At 37.5% G+C, this 16,296-nt stretch overlaps 1 protein-coding gene across 1 annotated transcript in view; it reads right to left on the reverse strand.

The window, feature by feature from the left end:
• Positions 1–3,603: 3,603 nt before the first annotated feature.
• BMP5 (bone morphogenetic protein 5) overlaps positions 3,604–16,296 on the reverse strand; it is a 138,947-nt gene continuing 126,254 nt past the window's right edge. Inside the window, exons 5-7 of the mRNA XM_020879742.2 lie at positions 12,019–12,095; positions 10,121–10,231; positions 3,604–5,622 (exon numbers count right to left, since the gene is read on the reverse strand). Coding sequence (XP_020735401.1) covers positions 5,473–5,622; positions 10,121–10,231; positions 12,019–12,095 — 338 coding nt within the window. The 3' untranslated portion in view covers positions 3,604–5,472. The remainder of the gene's footprint in view (positions 5,623–10,120; positions 10,232–12,018; positions 12,096–16,296) is intronic.

Genomic DNA, 16,296 nt, shown 5'->3' on the forward strand with positions numbered 1-16,296 from the left:
TTGGAAGGAACTGACACTAAAGCTGAAACTCCAATACTTTGGCCACCTGCTGCGAAGAGTTGACTCATTGGAAAAGACCCTGATGCTGGGAGGGATTGGGGGCATGAAGAGAAGGGGACGATGAGATGAGGATGAGATGGCTGGATGACATCACCGACTCGATGGACATGAGTTTGAGTAAACTCCGGGAGTTTGTGATGGACAGGGAGGCCTGGCGTACTGCGATTCATGGGGTCGCAAAGAGTTGGACATGACTGAGCAACTGAACTGAACTGAACTTATATGTTTTGATTCTTATTTCCCTGAAGGCTTAATATGCTTATCCAGTTTTGCTCTGATGGGTATTACCTGATATATATTTATTTTCATTTTGCTTTCAACCTTCCCGTGTTATTAAGTTTTAAGAGTGCCTCTTTTGAACAGACTGTGGCTAGCTGTTGACATTATTATTTTAAATCCAACCTGGCAATAGTGATCTTTTTAGGCCATTTACATTTAATATGATATGATTATGTTGGATTTAATTCTATCATATTATTATATGCAATACTTTCTTTTTGTTATATTTCTTTTTATCCTTTTCTCTCTTTTTTTTCATCATGTTGAACTGATTTCATTTTACCACATCACAATTATTCCCTGTACTGGATTAGAATAGAGATCAGCAAACAGTAGCCAATGAGTCATATCCCACTCACAACTTGTTTTTGTAAATAAAATTTTATTGGAAGAGATCCGTGCATACTAGTGTACATATGGAGAATGGCTACTTTCACAGTGCAGTGGCAGAGGTAAGTAGCTGCAAACACAAAGCCCTAAATACTTAATACCACATTTTTACAGAGAGAGTTTGCCCAGCCCTGGTTCAAAATATACATTGTTTATGAGTCTAATTTAATCATCATCATTCAGCAAAACACAAAACCTATATTTTCAAACATCTACCTTCCAAAGCATTCTATAGTTGTACTATATTTTGCTAGCCCTACTTAATTTCATTTAACTCTCTTGCTGTTTTAAACCACAATTGCTAGACATTTTTAATCTGCCCCATGTTTATTATTTTCTTGTTCATAGTATTTGTGTACATTACCATTAGGGGTTAATTTTGGTTCTTCCTGAGGTAAAACCTTTAGCAGTGGTTTTACCATTGATGGTAAATTCTAATTTTTATTTGCCTAAGACTGTTTTTCTTTTGCCCTAATGTTTTGTTGGATACAGATAGAGTTGCTGGATACAGAATTCCAAATGACAGCTATTTTTCCTCAGCAATTTGAAGATAGTGACTATCTGTTCACTGCCTTCCAAGTTGAGAAGCAAGCTTTGGTCTGCTGTTTGCCCCTAAATTGTCCCCAGTTCTCTGCAATATTGATTAAATGGATGTTACAACTTTATTAACTTTGAATTCTCTTTGACTTTTCATCACTTTATATGCTTCAATGTTGTCTCCTAATAATTCTTTCTTATCTGTCTTTCCACCCACTGTGTTTCCCATAACATATCCTATAAAGTTTAAATCCAGTATTATATTTTTCCTTCACGGAAGTTCTGTTCTTCATTTAAAACATTTTGCTTTAAAGAAAAAAAATTTTCTTTTCGGCCACACCGTCAGCATATGGAATCTTTGTTCCCTGACCAGGGATGGAACGCGTGCCCCCTGCATTGGAAGTGTAGTGTTAAATACTGGACTGTCAGGGAAGTTCCTAAAACATTTTGCATTCACGTTTTTGTGGGCTTCCCAAGCGAGCCAGTAGTACAAATCTGTCTGCCAATGCAGGAAACGCCAGAGACATAGATTTGATCCCCTGGAGTAGGAAATGGCAACTCGCTCCAGTATTCTTGCCTAGAAAACTCCATGGACAGAGAAACCTGGGAGGCTACAGTTCATGGGGTCACAAAAGAGTTGGGCATGATTGAGCACACATACTCACATTCATGTTTTTATTCTCTCTTCTTTAAAACAATATGTCTTTATAAGTATGTCAGTGTATGCATTTTGTTTAAATAAATATACTTACTTATAAGTGAGTGTGTAATAAGTATGTTTTAATGAAGAAAGGGTAAAGATAATCAGAGACATCTTATTGGCCTGTGGCTCAAGGTAGAAAATCATTTTCCTAGTTTGGGCTTTTCCTATAGGTATGGACAGGAAAATAACTAGTCTAGTTCTTCTTTTTTTTTTTTTTGGTTGGTCCTATTGTATTTCATCATGTCATTAGAGCCACTATGAACTGGGAAGAAACACCAACCACGCCCCACTGAACCATCAGCTTTGGTCTTGTTTCCAGATGCTTAGTCTGGAGGCTGTTTTTCCAGTGCTTCCTTCCTCTCATCCTCCCATACTCGAGCCTCTGGATTTGAGGCTGAATTGCTTTTCCCCATTCTCTACCCACCGATTGGAGGCTAGCTGCCTCTGTAAATTTGAAACTAAGATGCAAAGGTTAAAGTACATGTTTTTCAAAGTCTGAAGTTTCTTTGTACTTTTAAAGGCTGTACCTGATCCTGGTTCTCCTGTCTTTGAAATCCCCATCTTTCAAACAACCTCTAACAAGTATGACAACAGATTTGGAAGTAATTTTGCAAAACTTGGCTCTTTTTTTTTTAATTGTTAACTTGAATAGACTGTCACCTTTCTGCCTACACAAGACTATATACTATCAATGATTGTTACTTTTCCTATTTTTTCCTTTGGTTAAAAAGAAAGTAAACGATAAAATACAAATGTATAGATAAATACGTGGTGATATATGTGCTTTAACAACAAAGGCATCTTCACTTGTAACTTTGAAAAGCACCAGGCCCCTCCCCGCAAAATGCAAAAGAAAGAACATAGAAAAGCAGGTAATCTGAGAGCCAGATCGCATGATCGAGGGCACAACTGACTGAATAGTTATGAGATAGTGACTTGTGTTTGGAAATGAGGATTTCTTCTGCCTTGAGCGAAGTTACGCTATAAGCTACCTATTTATTGTAAATGTCTTGAGAGATGAAATTTGCAGACTATATAGTAGCTCCTAGATGCTGGTTTAGATTCAATGCTGATGATACAGGAATTATTAAATGACAGTTCTTTACTTGAGAAAAAAAATGTTTTTGCATTTTCTTTTCTGTGTCTGTTTCTTAACTTCAGTACAGACAAATTTATTTTTGCCTTAGTTTTAAAGAACAATGAGTATTTGTCATTTTTGCCCTTCTAGTATCAAAAATGATTAGGACCACTTTACAAAGCAGAAAAATTAAAAACATACCAACAGAAAAGTCAATGCATAACTAGCCAAAAAGACCTGAGTAGTTTGGATCCTGTTAAAATAGACCAAATTATTCTGATTTCTTGTAATAGTTTGAGCATTCAAAGTAATACTAAGCATTTACTCTAATAGTTATTTGAAAATAATGTGACTGACCATATGCACAGATATATATATATATATATATCTCCATACATATTTTGAGAAAATATAAAAATACTGATGCTAAGTATCTCCCTTCTTAAATGAAAGAGAATAAATAAGGTCAATTCCCACCCTAATCATTTATTTTTTTGCTATTTAAAAATTTTCCTTATTGTCGGAACAGATTAAGAAAATATTTAACTCATGGATGGTTGCTTTGCTTATTTAATAGCGAGTTACTCATCAAAACACAAACACTAGTTTTGGCAATTAAAATCATGTAATACACAAACATTTTAGATCTGATATGCTTATAGTCTCAGTTAGGACATACTTACATTTCGTATCCCTCTTTAAAAAAAAGAAAAGCCAAATCAAGAAGCACAATAGGAACTAGCATCACAAGTTTAATATATTTTAAAACATAGAAATATATTTAAACAGCACATTTAAAGAATAATATAATAGACTTTCATTTATTATTCTTATAATGGTATACCATTAATTCAAAAATATATTACTTAATGTACCCCCAATAGAGTTATTATCAAATTTACTTTAAGATACTCTGTATTTTAAAACAACATTGCAATATTCCTGAATCATGAACAAACCCATAACATTTTTAAGCTATTTTTGATACAAGTTGTACTTAGAAAGTCCAAAAGGGTGATTAATAAATGGTGCTTTATGAGTATTTTAGATGAACTGTAAATAATCCTAGCCGTGGAGCCCACATAAATAGCAACTTATCCACTAAATGTCATTCTTCCAAAAGTCAGTGGGTTAAAGACAAGCCTTAAAAGGCAGAGAGATAGAAACAGAGAGAGAAAATAAATTAATTTCAGGGGGAAGAACACACAGGCACATACATACAACAGAACCTTCCCACTTGGAATTATTTGCGCTTGGAGGAAGGTTTACAAAAATCCCCCTCCAAAATAAGGTTTTCAATGAGCTCATTCTCCAAGATATGAAAAATGGATTTCAGCTGTTCTTTCGAAATGGCAATTCTGTCAAAGCCATTCTGGGATTTGGGGTAATTTCCTCCAGTTGAGTTTCAGTGCTTTTACCCTAAATAAAATCCCTTGCATCACATCAATCAGCAAACTCAGTTATAAAAGAGAGCTACAGAAAACGGCTCTGTCGGCCGCTTTGCTCGGGTATATTTTATGCATGCAGTGACTCTCATCTGTGGGGAGGGAAGGGGGGCACGTGTAAATGTTTCTTTATTTTGGACTGTTTTTAAATCTGAAAAAAAACACAAAAACTGCAGCAGTAGTGTTCTAGATAATAGGCAGACATGATTTATTTGAGGTAAGAAGGTTGTACTACGCTTTTTTAGTGTTAACTTGGAAAATTATGGACACAGGCTCAAGTCTGTCTCCACAGAATTCCTGAAGCTTTGAGCTCTTTGCAAAATCTACAACCGGTGAGCCAAGAAGGAACGCTTTCCTACAGTTAAACCAATTCTGTTCAAGCAAACAGTTACAACAATTACATGCAATCTTTCAGCTTCTGTGTTCTGCTCCCATTTATTTACTCAAATCCAGCTCAACATTTCACTTTATCTAATGAAGCAGAAACTCTCAAAGAAAAATTGTGTTCCTCCAAGCATTTTTGTTTTGGGTGGTTATTTTTTTAAGTTTCATTCTAAATATCAATAAATATCCTATCAGCTTACATTGGCACAGCATAACCAAATGCATTCCGCTTCCTTCAACAATACTTAACAGTCAAAGGAGTTCTGTCTAATTTCAGAAAATCATATAAAAATTACATTAAAAATATTGAAGTGGAATTGAATTGGACTCAGCATAGGCTATTAAAAATTAGAATGGGCAAATTTTTGCATAATGAAGTGAACTAAAATACATTTTACTGCAAAGGCATCCACAAAGGAGAATATATACCTTTAAATAAATAAAAGTGACTATATACATGCTCTTGTACATAGATTAGAGAGATGAAATGAGCCAGACTAATTTTATTAAATTCCCCTTTTATCTGAAAGGATATTTTTTATTGTAGTCATAAACCTTAATACAGATCTTTTTCTTATTACCATTATTATGCATTATTAGTGGCAACCACACGAACGCACGACCATATTTCTGTACTTTTTCAAAATGACGTTGGAGCTGTCATCAAAATACAACACAGAGATGGCGTTCAATTTGGTTGGCGCGCAACACGGCTTTGGTACGTGATCAGGAAACATCAGGTGAACCTGGTTGGGTGGGAGGAAGAAAATGTTTTACTTTTTAAGAAATAAAATAAATGTTTCGTCTGTAGTTTTAAGGTGACATTCTTGCTTTATCACTGACAATCAGGCACTCTCTTAAGTTACCTCCCTTTCTTCTATTTTTGCTCCGTGCTGAGATGAGGTGGGAGCTGGTAGTGAAGGAGGTATCCTTAAGTATTAACACCTAGACTCGACCCACTGGTTCTAATTATGTGGTGGGGCTTTGAAAAACATTCTACCAAGGAAGGAAAACTCTCTCTATGGAATATTCAGTGGAAAGTTTCCTGGAGGAAAGAACATGGCAAGTAGGACTGGGCTGCTTTTAGTTAAAATGGCCACTTCTGTTTACTTCATGAAAAACATGTAAGTTATGAATGCAAAATCAATGAAGGCAGACCATAGGAAGATCTGGATCTAAGAATTATTCTTAAAAGGATAACTAAACAATAAACCAACGCATTTTTAACAATAAAATTAAAAGCATGCAAATTCTTCATTTCCTTTGGCAAAGGAAGCATAAAAATCAAAGCAAAATAAACTCCAGGTACAAATCCAATACTTGCTTTAAAGCAATGATTTCAACTCTTCTCCCCATAATGTTTTACCAGATTGGCCAGAGTTTAACATCCTTTGACTTGCTTTCTCCCATAGAGAAGTGCCAAAAATCAAGTTATGTTCAATCAGAAGAAAGAAGCCTAGATATGTTACAACTTTAATGTACATCCCTACCTCTCCCCCTCCAAAGCCTGAAAAGGTAGCTGAGCATGGCCAGTGAAATGCTTAAGTAAAGGATTTGTTCTCATTTTCATCAAACTGGCAAGTTTACCTCTGATCTTCAACAATCAAAGAAGGAGCCAGAACTCGGTTCCCCGTTTCCACCCGCCTCCCCTAGCCCTTCCCCCAGAGGAGTTTATGGGAAGTCCCACTGCAGAGTCTTCGGGGATCCACAAAGAGAAAATACAGCTCTTAGAGTCTTGGCTGCAAAACCTCCTGGCTGAAATGATATAGGAGTCCTGCCTATGGACAGACACGGCAGGAAAAATGAGGTGATCCGACACGGACGTGAAATTTCCTAAGACCTCACAAAACTGCAAGCTGGATGGTTCTCCAAATTTCAGAGGCAGCCTGAAGCCCTCCTTGGCTTTATCCTCCTCAACCCCCTCACCCGTGATGGCTGGATAACCCCCTGCTTCAAGGATCACCTCACCCAGCCATTGTTCTGAAAAGAATGAGATTGTCCTTCCATCATGTTTCAAACGTGTCCGGCACAGACCTGCTTTCCTTTAACAACAAATGCGCCTGTGTTCTTGTTTCATGTCCGTCACAAAATAAACAGAGAATGCACAATGCCAGGGGGAAAAAAAAAAAAAAAAAAAACAGAAACACCAAACTTCCCATGTTCCCTTCAAGTTCTGTGCTGACTTATGCTCCACATCCCAGGACAGCGATACAGACGAGGGGCTTGTTCCAAGTCTGTGTCAGCGATTTAAAAAATGTTTGTTTTTAGACGCTGCCTTCTAGACTACAGTTCTCAAAGTTGACAGTATGTAATTATATATTTATTTTTAAGAAAAGAAAAAAAGAGAGAGAGATATGGGTATTTGACAGAGTTTTTTCAATAATTAAGCTTTGCATAGCCTGAGCGAACTTGGATGTGTTAGATGCATATCTAAGGAAACAGCGAAAGCTCTCTGAGTCATTGAAATGACAGTACAAAGAGCTTAATTTCTGAGAAATTAAGTGGCATTTCTCTATAGGCTAATAGTGGCTATTCTGCTGTGACACAGCTGATGGACAGTGAGGAGGGTTCTTCCTCTAAGGCATGGAATTGAAGCATCCTTCTCTCTGCAAGGAGCTTTCAGCTGATAGAAGGCTAGACTCCCCAGACATTCATCTCACTGGAGGACATTGGAATATAACAACTTTTTTTGTGCCGCATACCTGCTTTCCCTGCCCCAACAGTAATACCATATATCAGGACGTACTTACAGAGTTTCCCTCGTGGTTCAGCGGTTAAGAATCAACCTGCCAAAGCAGCGGACAGGGATTCAATCCCTGGTCTGGGAAGATTCCACGTGCCAAGGGGTACCTAAGCCAGCACACTGCACCTACTGAAGCCCATGCACCTAGAACCTACGCTCTGCAACAGAAGAGGCCACCAGAATGAGAAGCCTGGGCGCCGCAGCTAGAGAGCAGCCCTCACGAGAGGCAACTAGAGAAAGCCCAAGCACAGCAGTGCACACCCAGGGCAGGCAAAAATAAAAATAACTAAATACAAAAACAATTTTAAAGGGAGTGCTTATTTTTATGGATAGCATAAAAACATATCATAGACATAGCATAGACATATCAAAACTTAAAATACCCTTAGGAATTGACTCTATACGTGCATATGGGACCATCATTGGTCAAAAATCAACGAAGAGAAGAATATTTCTATGACACTGGCAGCACAAAGCAAGCATGAAAGAAAATGCTGGTTGGAACTTAGACTCCAGTTATTCACTTTAGACAGTGAAATAAGAGCAGCAGCAAGCTAAGGGTTTCTTTCAGTGTATATAAAGTTTTCAATCAAGGAAGAAATAGTAGTTCTTCCCCACACCTCTAAGTTTGCTGAGTATGATATATTAAAGAAATCTACTGTGAAAAATCAGTGTTGGGGAAGGATCAGTTAGTTCAGTCCAGTCGCTCAGTCATGTCCGACTCTTTGTGACCCCATGAATTGCAGCACGCCAGGCCTCCCTGTCCATCAACAACTCCCAGAGTTTACTCAAACTCATGCACATCGAGTCGGTGATGCCATCCAGCCATCTCATCCTCAGTTGTCCCCTTCTCCTCCTGCCCCCAATCCCTCCCAGCATCAGGACCTTTTCCAATGAGTTAACTCTTCGCATGCGGTGTCCAAAGTATTGGAGTTTCAGCTTCAGCATCAGTCCTTCCAACGAATACCCAGGACTGATTTTCTTTAGGATGGACTGGTTGGATCTCCTTGCAGTCCAAGGGACTCTCAAGAGTCTTCTCCAACACCACAGTTCAAAAGCATCAATGGGCAAGGATAGGCATGAGCAAATGTTTTCCGTTCATTATTAAAAAGCAACTTAATAATTCTACATGACTGTATTCTGAAATAAATGTTTCTCTTCAAACTTGGGGGAGAAAAGAATATTTATAAGTGACTACCTTTCGAAATACATATTTGCTTTAGTTCTCCGCTTCCGCTCTACTTCAAGGTTATTTCCAAAGTCTTTGACAAACTCTATGCTCTAGGTGCCACAGATGTGCATCTTTGTGGTCTAGCTATCCAGTAGTACCTCTGAAGTCAGTAAGATGCCAGCAAAACATCAAGTCAAGGATTTCATCTGTCAAGGTGTATACACCATTCTTATTCAGAAGGGAACTGGGATGTTATTTCCATCAACTTTAAATTTTCAATAAATTGCAAAAGAAGATAATGTTCTGAAGAGTCAACTCTTACACATTCTAATAGCTGCTCTTTCTCTTGGTCATAAACAAGCCTCACCCACAAAGATAGATTTTTTTTTTTTTTTTTTACAACTACTGCTCTCCTACTGTTATCTACCAAATAACTATTCCCATCAGTGTCTTGATTCCAAAATTATTTGTTCTCTTCCTCTGTCCTGATTACTTATAATTGAAATGCTCCTGTGAACCCAATTTTGATTCGGGGTCACATCACACAGCCTGCGCAACTTCTAGAACCTCTTCCTCATCTGCCAGAGGCCGCTCCTCCATCACATTAAAAAGTACGGAATTTGGAGTCAGACTCTCAAGGGTTTTCCTGAGCTTATGAGATAAGTACGACCACTGAGAGACCATGAGGTTAACATTTCATTATTTCCTTCACAAAAATTAGCCTAGATTAGTAGAGATTAAATCACTGTTGCATTCCTAAGTGTGGGAGGGAAGAAATGAAGATTAATTTCCACCGTAAGGATTATACATGAAAAAGATATCAAAAAATGGAGACCAATCTTCTACTTATATTCTACACTGAAGAGCTTCCATGATACCAAAGTATGTTATGGAACATTCTTAAATAAGAAGTTTAAAAGCTCTCAGATGAAATTCAGCACAGCTATTATTCAAAGTTTCTGTAATGACTGCTAATGAATGGTTAGAAACATTCTAACCATTCTAACATTCTAACATCTAGGTTAGAAACAGCCCCTGTATGGTTAATCACATTGCCTACTGAAGAAATCAGTGCAAAATGACCATTTTCTGTGATTGCTCCAATTTTCCTCGCTGAATCTTTCCTCATTTTGGAATTAGGATTTTTCTTCAGAGCAGCCTGAATTTCCTGACTATATCCACATTTCTTACTCTGGCACAATTTTTACGTTAGGAGTTTGAGAAGAGAAGAAAATGCATTTTTAACTCCAAATAGATGCTTTTCTTTAAAGTAACTTTATAGGAAGCTTGCGTCATAAACCACTTTCTATTCTATAAAAAGAAAACTTACCAGAGTCTGAACTATGGCATGGTTGGTAGCATTCATATGGGCATTGAGTGGAAAAGAACACTCTCCATCACAATAAAATGCAGCATATCCTTCTGGAGCTATAATCCAGTCCTAAAATGCATGAAAGCAGAAGAAATAAGATCACCAACATAAAAGCACACAAAAACAATACTTAAAGAATACTTAAATATAATTCAATATAATTCAATATAATATAGTATTAAATACTCTGGATTGGTTTCTCTTTTTGGTCCAACAATTAGTCTAATAAGACAGGCTCCCTCAAGCCTTTAATTTATGTTTAACTTAAAGTTTACAACAAAAGTATAAATATTTTCACAAGGAATTGTCCTCTGTAATTTCTCCCAGAGGTCATTATGTAAGATATTCCTAGCCTGTATTAGCCCATATATTCATGAATAAAGCTGCAATCATGAAATAGCATTCTAAATATTGTTTAAACAGGAAATGATGAACTCTGCAAAGTTCAACTGAACCAGAAAGGAAAAGAAGAATAAACTTAATTGAGATAATTCTCATTACTTCTTAATAACTCATTCCTGCTTTAGAAGCTTGACAACCTCTTAAGGCTCTAAGATTTGTTCCTTGTCCTGTTTTTCTTTCCAATCATGTGTTAACTTTATAGTCTCTTTAGAAGAAATGAGTTGGAGAAAAATCCTGAGCATTGTGTACAAAGAATTTTAGGAAGCTAAAAAGTTGGCACTTGAGATGGTGGCCCTGAGTTTTCTCCCAGAGATGTAAAACTTGTCACCAACGTAAAATTATTGAACAATTAACATTGACGGTTTATCATAAATTTGAAAATGCTTGAAATCTAATCTAACAATTCAATTTAAACTCTTTTGGCATAGTTACGAAAATTATTGTGGTTAAATCTCCCTCCTCACTGTGTTTGTGAAGCTTATGTAAAAGATAGCAATACGATTTCTAAGTACAAGAAAAATTTTTTTCTCTACGTCTGACTTACCACAGACACAGTCAAGGATTCTACTTCCTATACCAATAATTTGTGACCGTAGGAGGCAAACAGAAATTGCTTGAGTTAATCTGAAAAATGAGAACTAAAATGGAAATTTGGGTATATTTAAACAACAGGACTTCTTTTCTTCACTTTCTAAGGTTGCATTTGTTCTTTAGCATAATTTTTTTTTACCATAAACTCTATTAATTATGCTTCAATAGTGAAAGGATAATGCAGAAATAAAAATGATGTGGATAATCCTTATATGGAATAGTCAATGTCAAAAAGAATTGGTGTGTTCATTGCAGCACTGTTTACAAAAGCCAGGACATAGAAGCAATCTAAATGTCCACTGAGAGATGACTGGATAAAGAAGATATGGTACATGCATACAGCGGAACATTACTCGGCCATAAGAAGGAACAGCATTGGGCCATTTGCAGGGATGTGGAGGGACCCAGAGTTTGTGATACAGAGTGAAGTAAGTCAAAAAGAGAAAAAAAGCATCTATATATAGAATCTAGAAAGATGGTCCAGATGAGCCTGTTCCTGAGGATAGCAATAGACACAGATGTAGAGAAAGGGTATGTGAACACAGCAGGGGAAGCAGAGGGTGGGAAGAACTGAGAGAGCCACGCGCCCATATATACACCGCCATCTGTAAGACAGGCAGCGAGCGGGGAGCCGCCGTGCCGACCCAGAGGGTGAGGCTGGGGGCAGGGGGAGGGGGATACATGTGCACGATAGCTCATTCACGTTATTTCAACAGCAGACAGCATTGCAAAGCAGTGATACTCCAATAAAAAATAAAATAAATTATAAAAAACAACTGGTTACTGTACAGGAAAGACTACAAGAGATTTAGGATTGATAAAAAGCAGAAAAGCAGCAACCAATTTGACGGAACCGTTCTTACCTGCCATCCCAGATCCCGGAAACTCACATAGAGTTCATGCTTTTTACAGGCTTGTTTTTGTTCACTGGTGTTATAATCTGAAGATGAAAATCAGATTGTCAACAAATGGCAGTCTACCAGGTATATTAATATTTCTTTTGTGAGATCAAAGTCAAAAAGAGGCTGTATTTGAAGTTGTAGAACATGAGTTTGAATCTCAAAGTGAAAGCCGCTTACTAACTATGTGAACTTCAAGCAAGTCACTTGTGCTGAGTTTCTGCTTCTGTAAAATGCAGACCTTGAGAGGTTGTGGGGAGGATTGGGTTGGATCCTCTGTGTTGTCAGACAACAGCAGCCTGACACCTGCCACTCAATGAGTGTTCATTCATTAACTAACCCAAACCACAGTTGTGCTTACTATACTTAAGCACATAAAATATTCAAACACTACGTTTTATATTCTTTCACAGGCAGGCACTGGGAAAGTCCCAACTGGGGTGTTCCAGAGTACATGTTATCTTAATATGTATCTTAAACTCAGATTCCCCAAAGTGGTGCTTCTGATTGTCCCCTACCCCCAAACCAATTTCACCTGAAGATGGCTGCGAGCAAGTTCCCAGGCAAAACAAACACTGTAGTCCAAACATACTCTTGCCTCTCACCTCCACATCCAATCTGTCAGGAAATCCTTACACATTTTACCTTCATTTGAAATTCAGCCACCCTCACCAGCTCCATGACTGGCTCTGGTCGAAGCCACTATCATCTCTTTCCTGAATCACTGCCACATCCTCATTGCTAGTCCTCTGGCTCTGCACCATCCCCATCCCATCAAAGGAGCCACGTGGACCAACTGTCACGCTCCAACATAGAGTCTCACAGTGGTTCCTGTATCACTAAGGCTCACACGGTTCTACGCGATCCAGTCCCATCACTCTCTGGCCCATTTGCTCTCCTTGACTGTACTCCAAACAGCCTCCATGCCGTTTTGCACACAGGTCTGCTTTCTCTCACCTTAGCTCCTTTACTCTCGACATCCCCGCCCTTCCCCGCAATGCCCTTCCCCTGAATATCTGCTTAGCTAACGCTCAGAGCTTCCTCAACTCTTAAGCATCATCTTGTCAACAAAGCCTTGACTGACTCCCCTGTTTCATATCCTAACCCCTACTCTCATATTTCTCTCCCCTCCTGCTCTGATTTTTTTTTTCCATTTTGCTTACTATCCCTTAATATGTTACACCACTTACTCATTCACCATGTACACTGTTTCTTGTCTGTTTCCTCCTTCTAGAGTGTCAGCTCTCAAGGAGTAAATATCTTGCCTGGTCCCATTTGGTTCTCTGATACCCCAAATGTCAGAAACAGGGCCTGGCACACAGTAGGTACTAAATAAATAATTAGGAACTGAAGAATGGAACTGAATAATAGATGCCTCAGAATGTTCCAGAAATGGCTTGAAGCAAAGGAAATACATGCTTTCCGTAACTTATTTTAGAATACAGTCTGAAAAATCCATAACCTTTGATAATTGTTGAAAAAAATTAAGAATCCCACTTGCATCTGGAATAAAGTAAAATACAAAAGAAAACCAGAGCATTACAGAAAATGTCTATTCATGCTTTATAATGGAAACTTTTTTAATTATTTCCAACACAAAAAAGTGAAAGAGGAAAAAATTTAGGATGATGGGAACTGAAAAATAATTTATTTTTAAGGAAGACAGCTAATGTTTTCTTCTAGGAATAAACACTTTCACTCTGACAGTGTCTCTGGCAAACCAACATAGACGTTTGCTGTAAAGAGCAGCCTGTCTTACCGTGTCACCTGCCAGCTTCGTTATCCTCAACCGCTAATGAAAATGAAGTCATGTCAAAGATCCAAAAGACCTGTCTTAGCAGATCCTGTCATCTGCCTCTCATAGTGGCATCAGCCAATTATTTAATTAACGCGAGTCTAGAAAAGAAGGTAATGATTAAATCTGAGTGCAGAAATCCTTCTACTTCTAGACCAGTGTTACTCCTGTGTGTGACTACCTTCATTAAAACATATGTAAAACAGAGAGCCAGTAGGAATTTGCTGTGATTCAGGGAGTTCAAACCAGTGCTGTGTGACATCCTGGGGAGTGGGATGGAGCGGGGCGGGAACACGGTTCACGGGGGAGTGGACATATGTATACCTCTGGCTGATTCATGTTGATGTATGCAGAAACCAATACAAGATTGTAAAGCAATTATCCTTCAATTAAAAATAAATTTAAAAACATTCTTATCATAAACACCCATCGGTCAAAGAAAATATAGGAAACTCATGCAAGGACACTCTGACACTTTGCTCATGCTTCCATGCAATCGCTCACACGGTAACTACACTTAGTAAGCACCTATATGCCAACACTGAGCACAAGAGAGTGAATGCGAGTTCTGTCCTTAAGATGCTCACTGTTTCATTAACAACAAGCTAAAAGATCTGAAAAAATAAATATATAGATAGTGACAGAAAGCAGAGGAAAGAGAATTGATTTGAGATTTAGCACTCTTCTTCTTTGGGTAAACTTTTAATCGAAATAGCAAAAAAAAGTTAACTGTGTCCAAGCAATGAAGCAGCATAAAGTAACAATAAGTACAATACCATGAAATGGATAAGTCTGAACACTGTATCATTTTTAGGGAAGAGGAATAACTCAAGTCTGGTATTAGTTTGACTGCATAAACTTTTTGATATTTAAAAACATTTTTTAAAGTGTCAACTATGAATTAGAGCAAGAGAGAACAATTTATTTATTCTCAAAAAGGACAGATAATATATTTCAGGCTACAGGGTTTCCTTCACAGTGATTCAGCTTTGCCCCAGTAGCATGAAAGCAGGATTTAGTATGTATTGATAAATGGATGGATGTGACTGTATTTCAAACAAACTTTGCTTGTGGATCTTAAAATTTGAATTTCCATGATTTCTGCATGAAACAAAATATTATTCTATTTTAATTCTTTTTCATACATCTAAAAATGTAAAAACCATTGTTAGCAGTTGGGTTGTACAAAAACAGGCAATGGCTTATTTTGCCAAACCCTGCATCAGACAATCATGAGAATATTTATTCATCCATCCCTGCCTTAATAGAAAACATTGAATGTGAATAAAGACCTTATATCCAATAACACATTCAAGTACATGTGAAAAACCATAACTATGTCTATGACCATTTGAATTCCATGTTTATAAAAAAAGAAAGTAAAACATAAAAGTCAAAATAGATCTGTTCCATCTATACAGCTTTTCATGCAGGCTAAGTGATGTATATATTGCAACATCACATAAAGGTAACGAGCAATGAAATTTATAACAGAATCTGGTTCCAAGAGTCTGATTTCATAGAGCGTTAGGACCATATGCTTAGTTGGTCAGAAATAAAAATTAATGGATACTGAGTAAATGTTGTACCCAAACCAGCAAAGTCTGTAGTTAGCTTTACTAAATGGTTGGCAGAAAAACCTCTGAGAGGAAAGGCAAAGAAATTAGATTTATATTTTTAAAAAACATTGATCAGCAACCCTTCAAATATGAAAACGAGCTGGACATGATGCTGCTCTTGACAAACCTGCCTAGAATTTAAGAGTATCGCCAGAAACCACTACACATTCTGAAGTCACAGCCAACACTAGAAAAGCATTCCTCAACCACAAGGCAGGTATCACAGACACAGGATTTCTGTTTTGCCTGTTAATGGCGATAATATTGGGAAACCAATAATAATATTGGCAATAATATTGGGAAACCAAAATATTGACTATTGTTAAATACTTTTTGCCAATTTGTTTATGATCAATTTCTGGAAAAAATATCCACATTTATGTTTTACAAGCTATTTGATTATTCATTCTTCCAGTTTTATTGAGAAGTAATTGACATACAGCACTGTACAACTTTAAGATATACTCTGCATAATGGTCTGATTTTACATCCATCATGAAATGATCACCACAGTAAGTTTAGTGAACATCCATGATCAAGGACTTTCAGCTGAACAAGCTGGATTTAGAAAAGGCAGAGGAACCAGAGACCAAACTGCCAAACATCCCCTGGATCATAGAAAAAGCAATGGAATTAAAAAAAAAAAAATCAGCTTCACCGACTACGCTAAAGGCTTCGACTATGTGGATCACAACAAACTGTGGAAAATTCTTAAAAGGATCAGAAAGTAGACCAGCTGACCTGCCTCTTGAGAAACCTGTATGCAGGTCAGGAAGCAACAGTTAGAACAGACATGAAACAACAGACTGGTTCCAAATAGGAAAAGGA

The sequence above is a fragment of the Odocoileus virginianus genome, chromosome 27 (assembly GCF_023699985.2).
Source record: "Odocoileus virginianus isolate 20LAN1187 ecotype Illinois chromosome 27, Ovbor_1.2, whole genome shotgun sequence".
Lineage (NCBI taxonomy): Eukaryota > Metazoa > Chordata > Mammalia > Artiodactyla > Cervidae > Odocoileus > Odocoileus virginianus.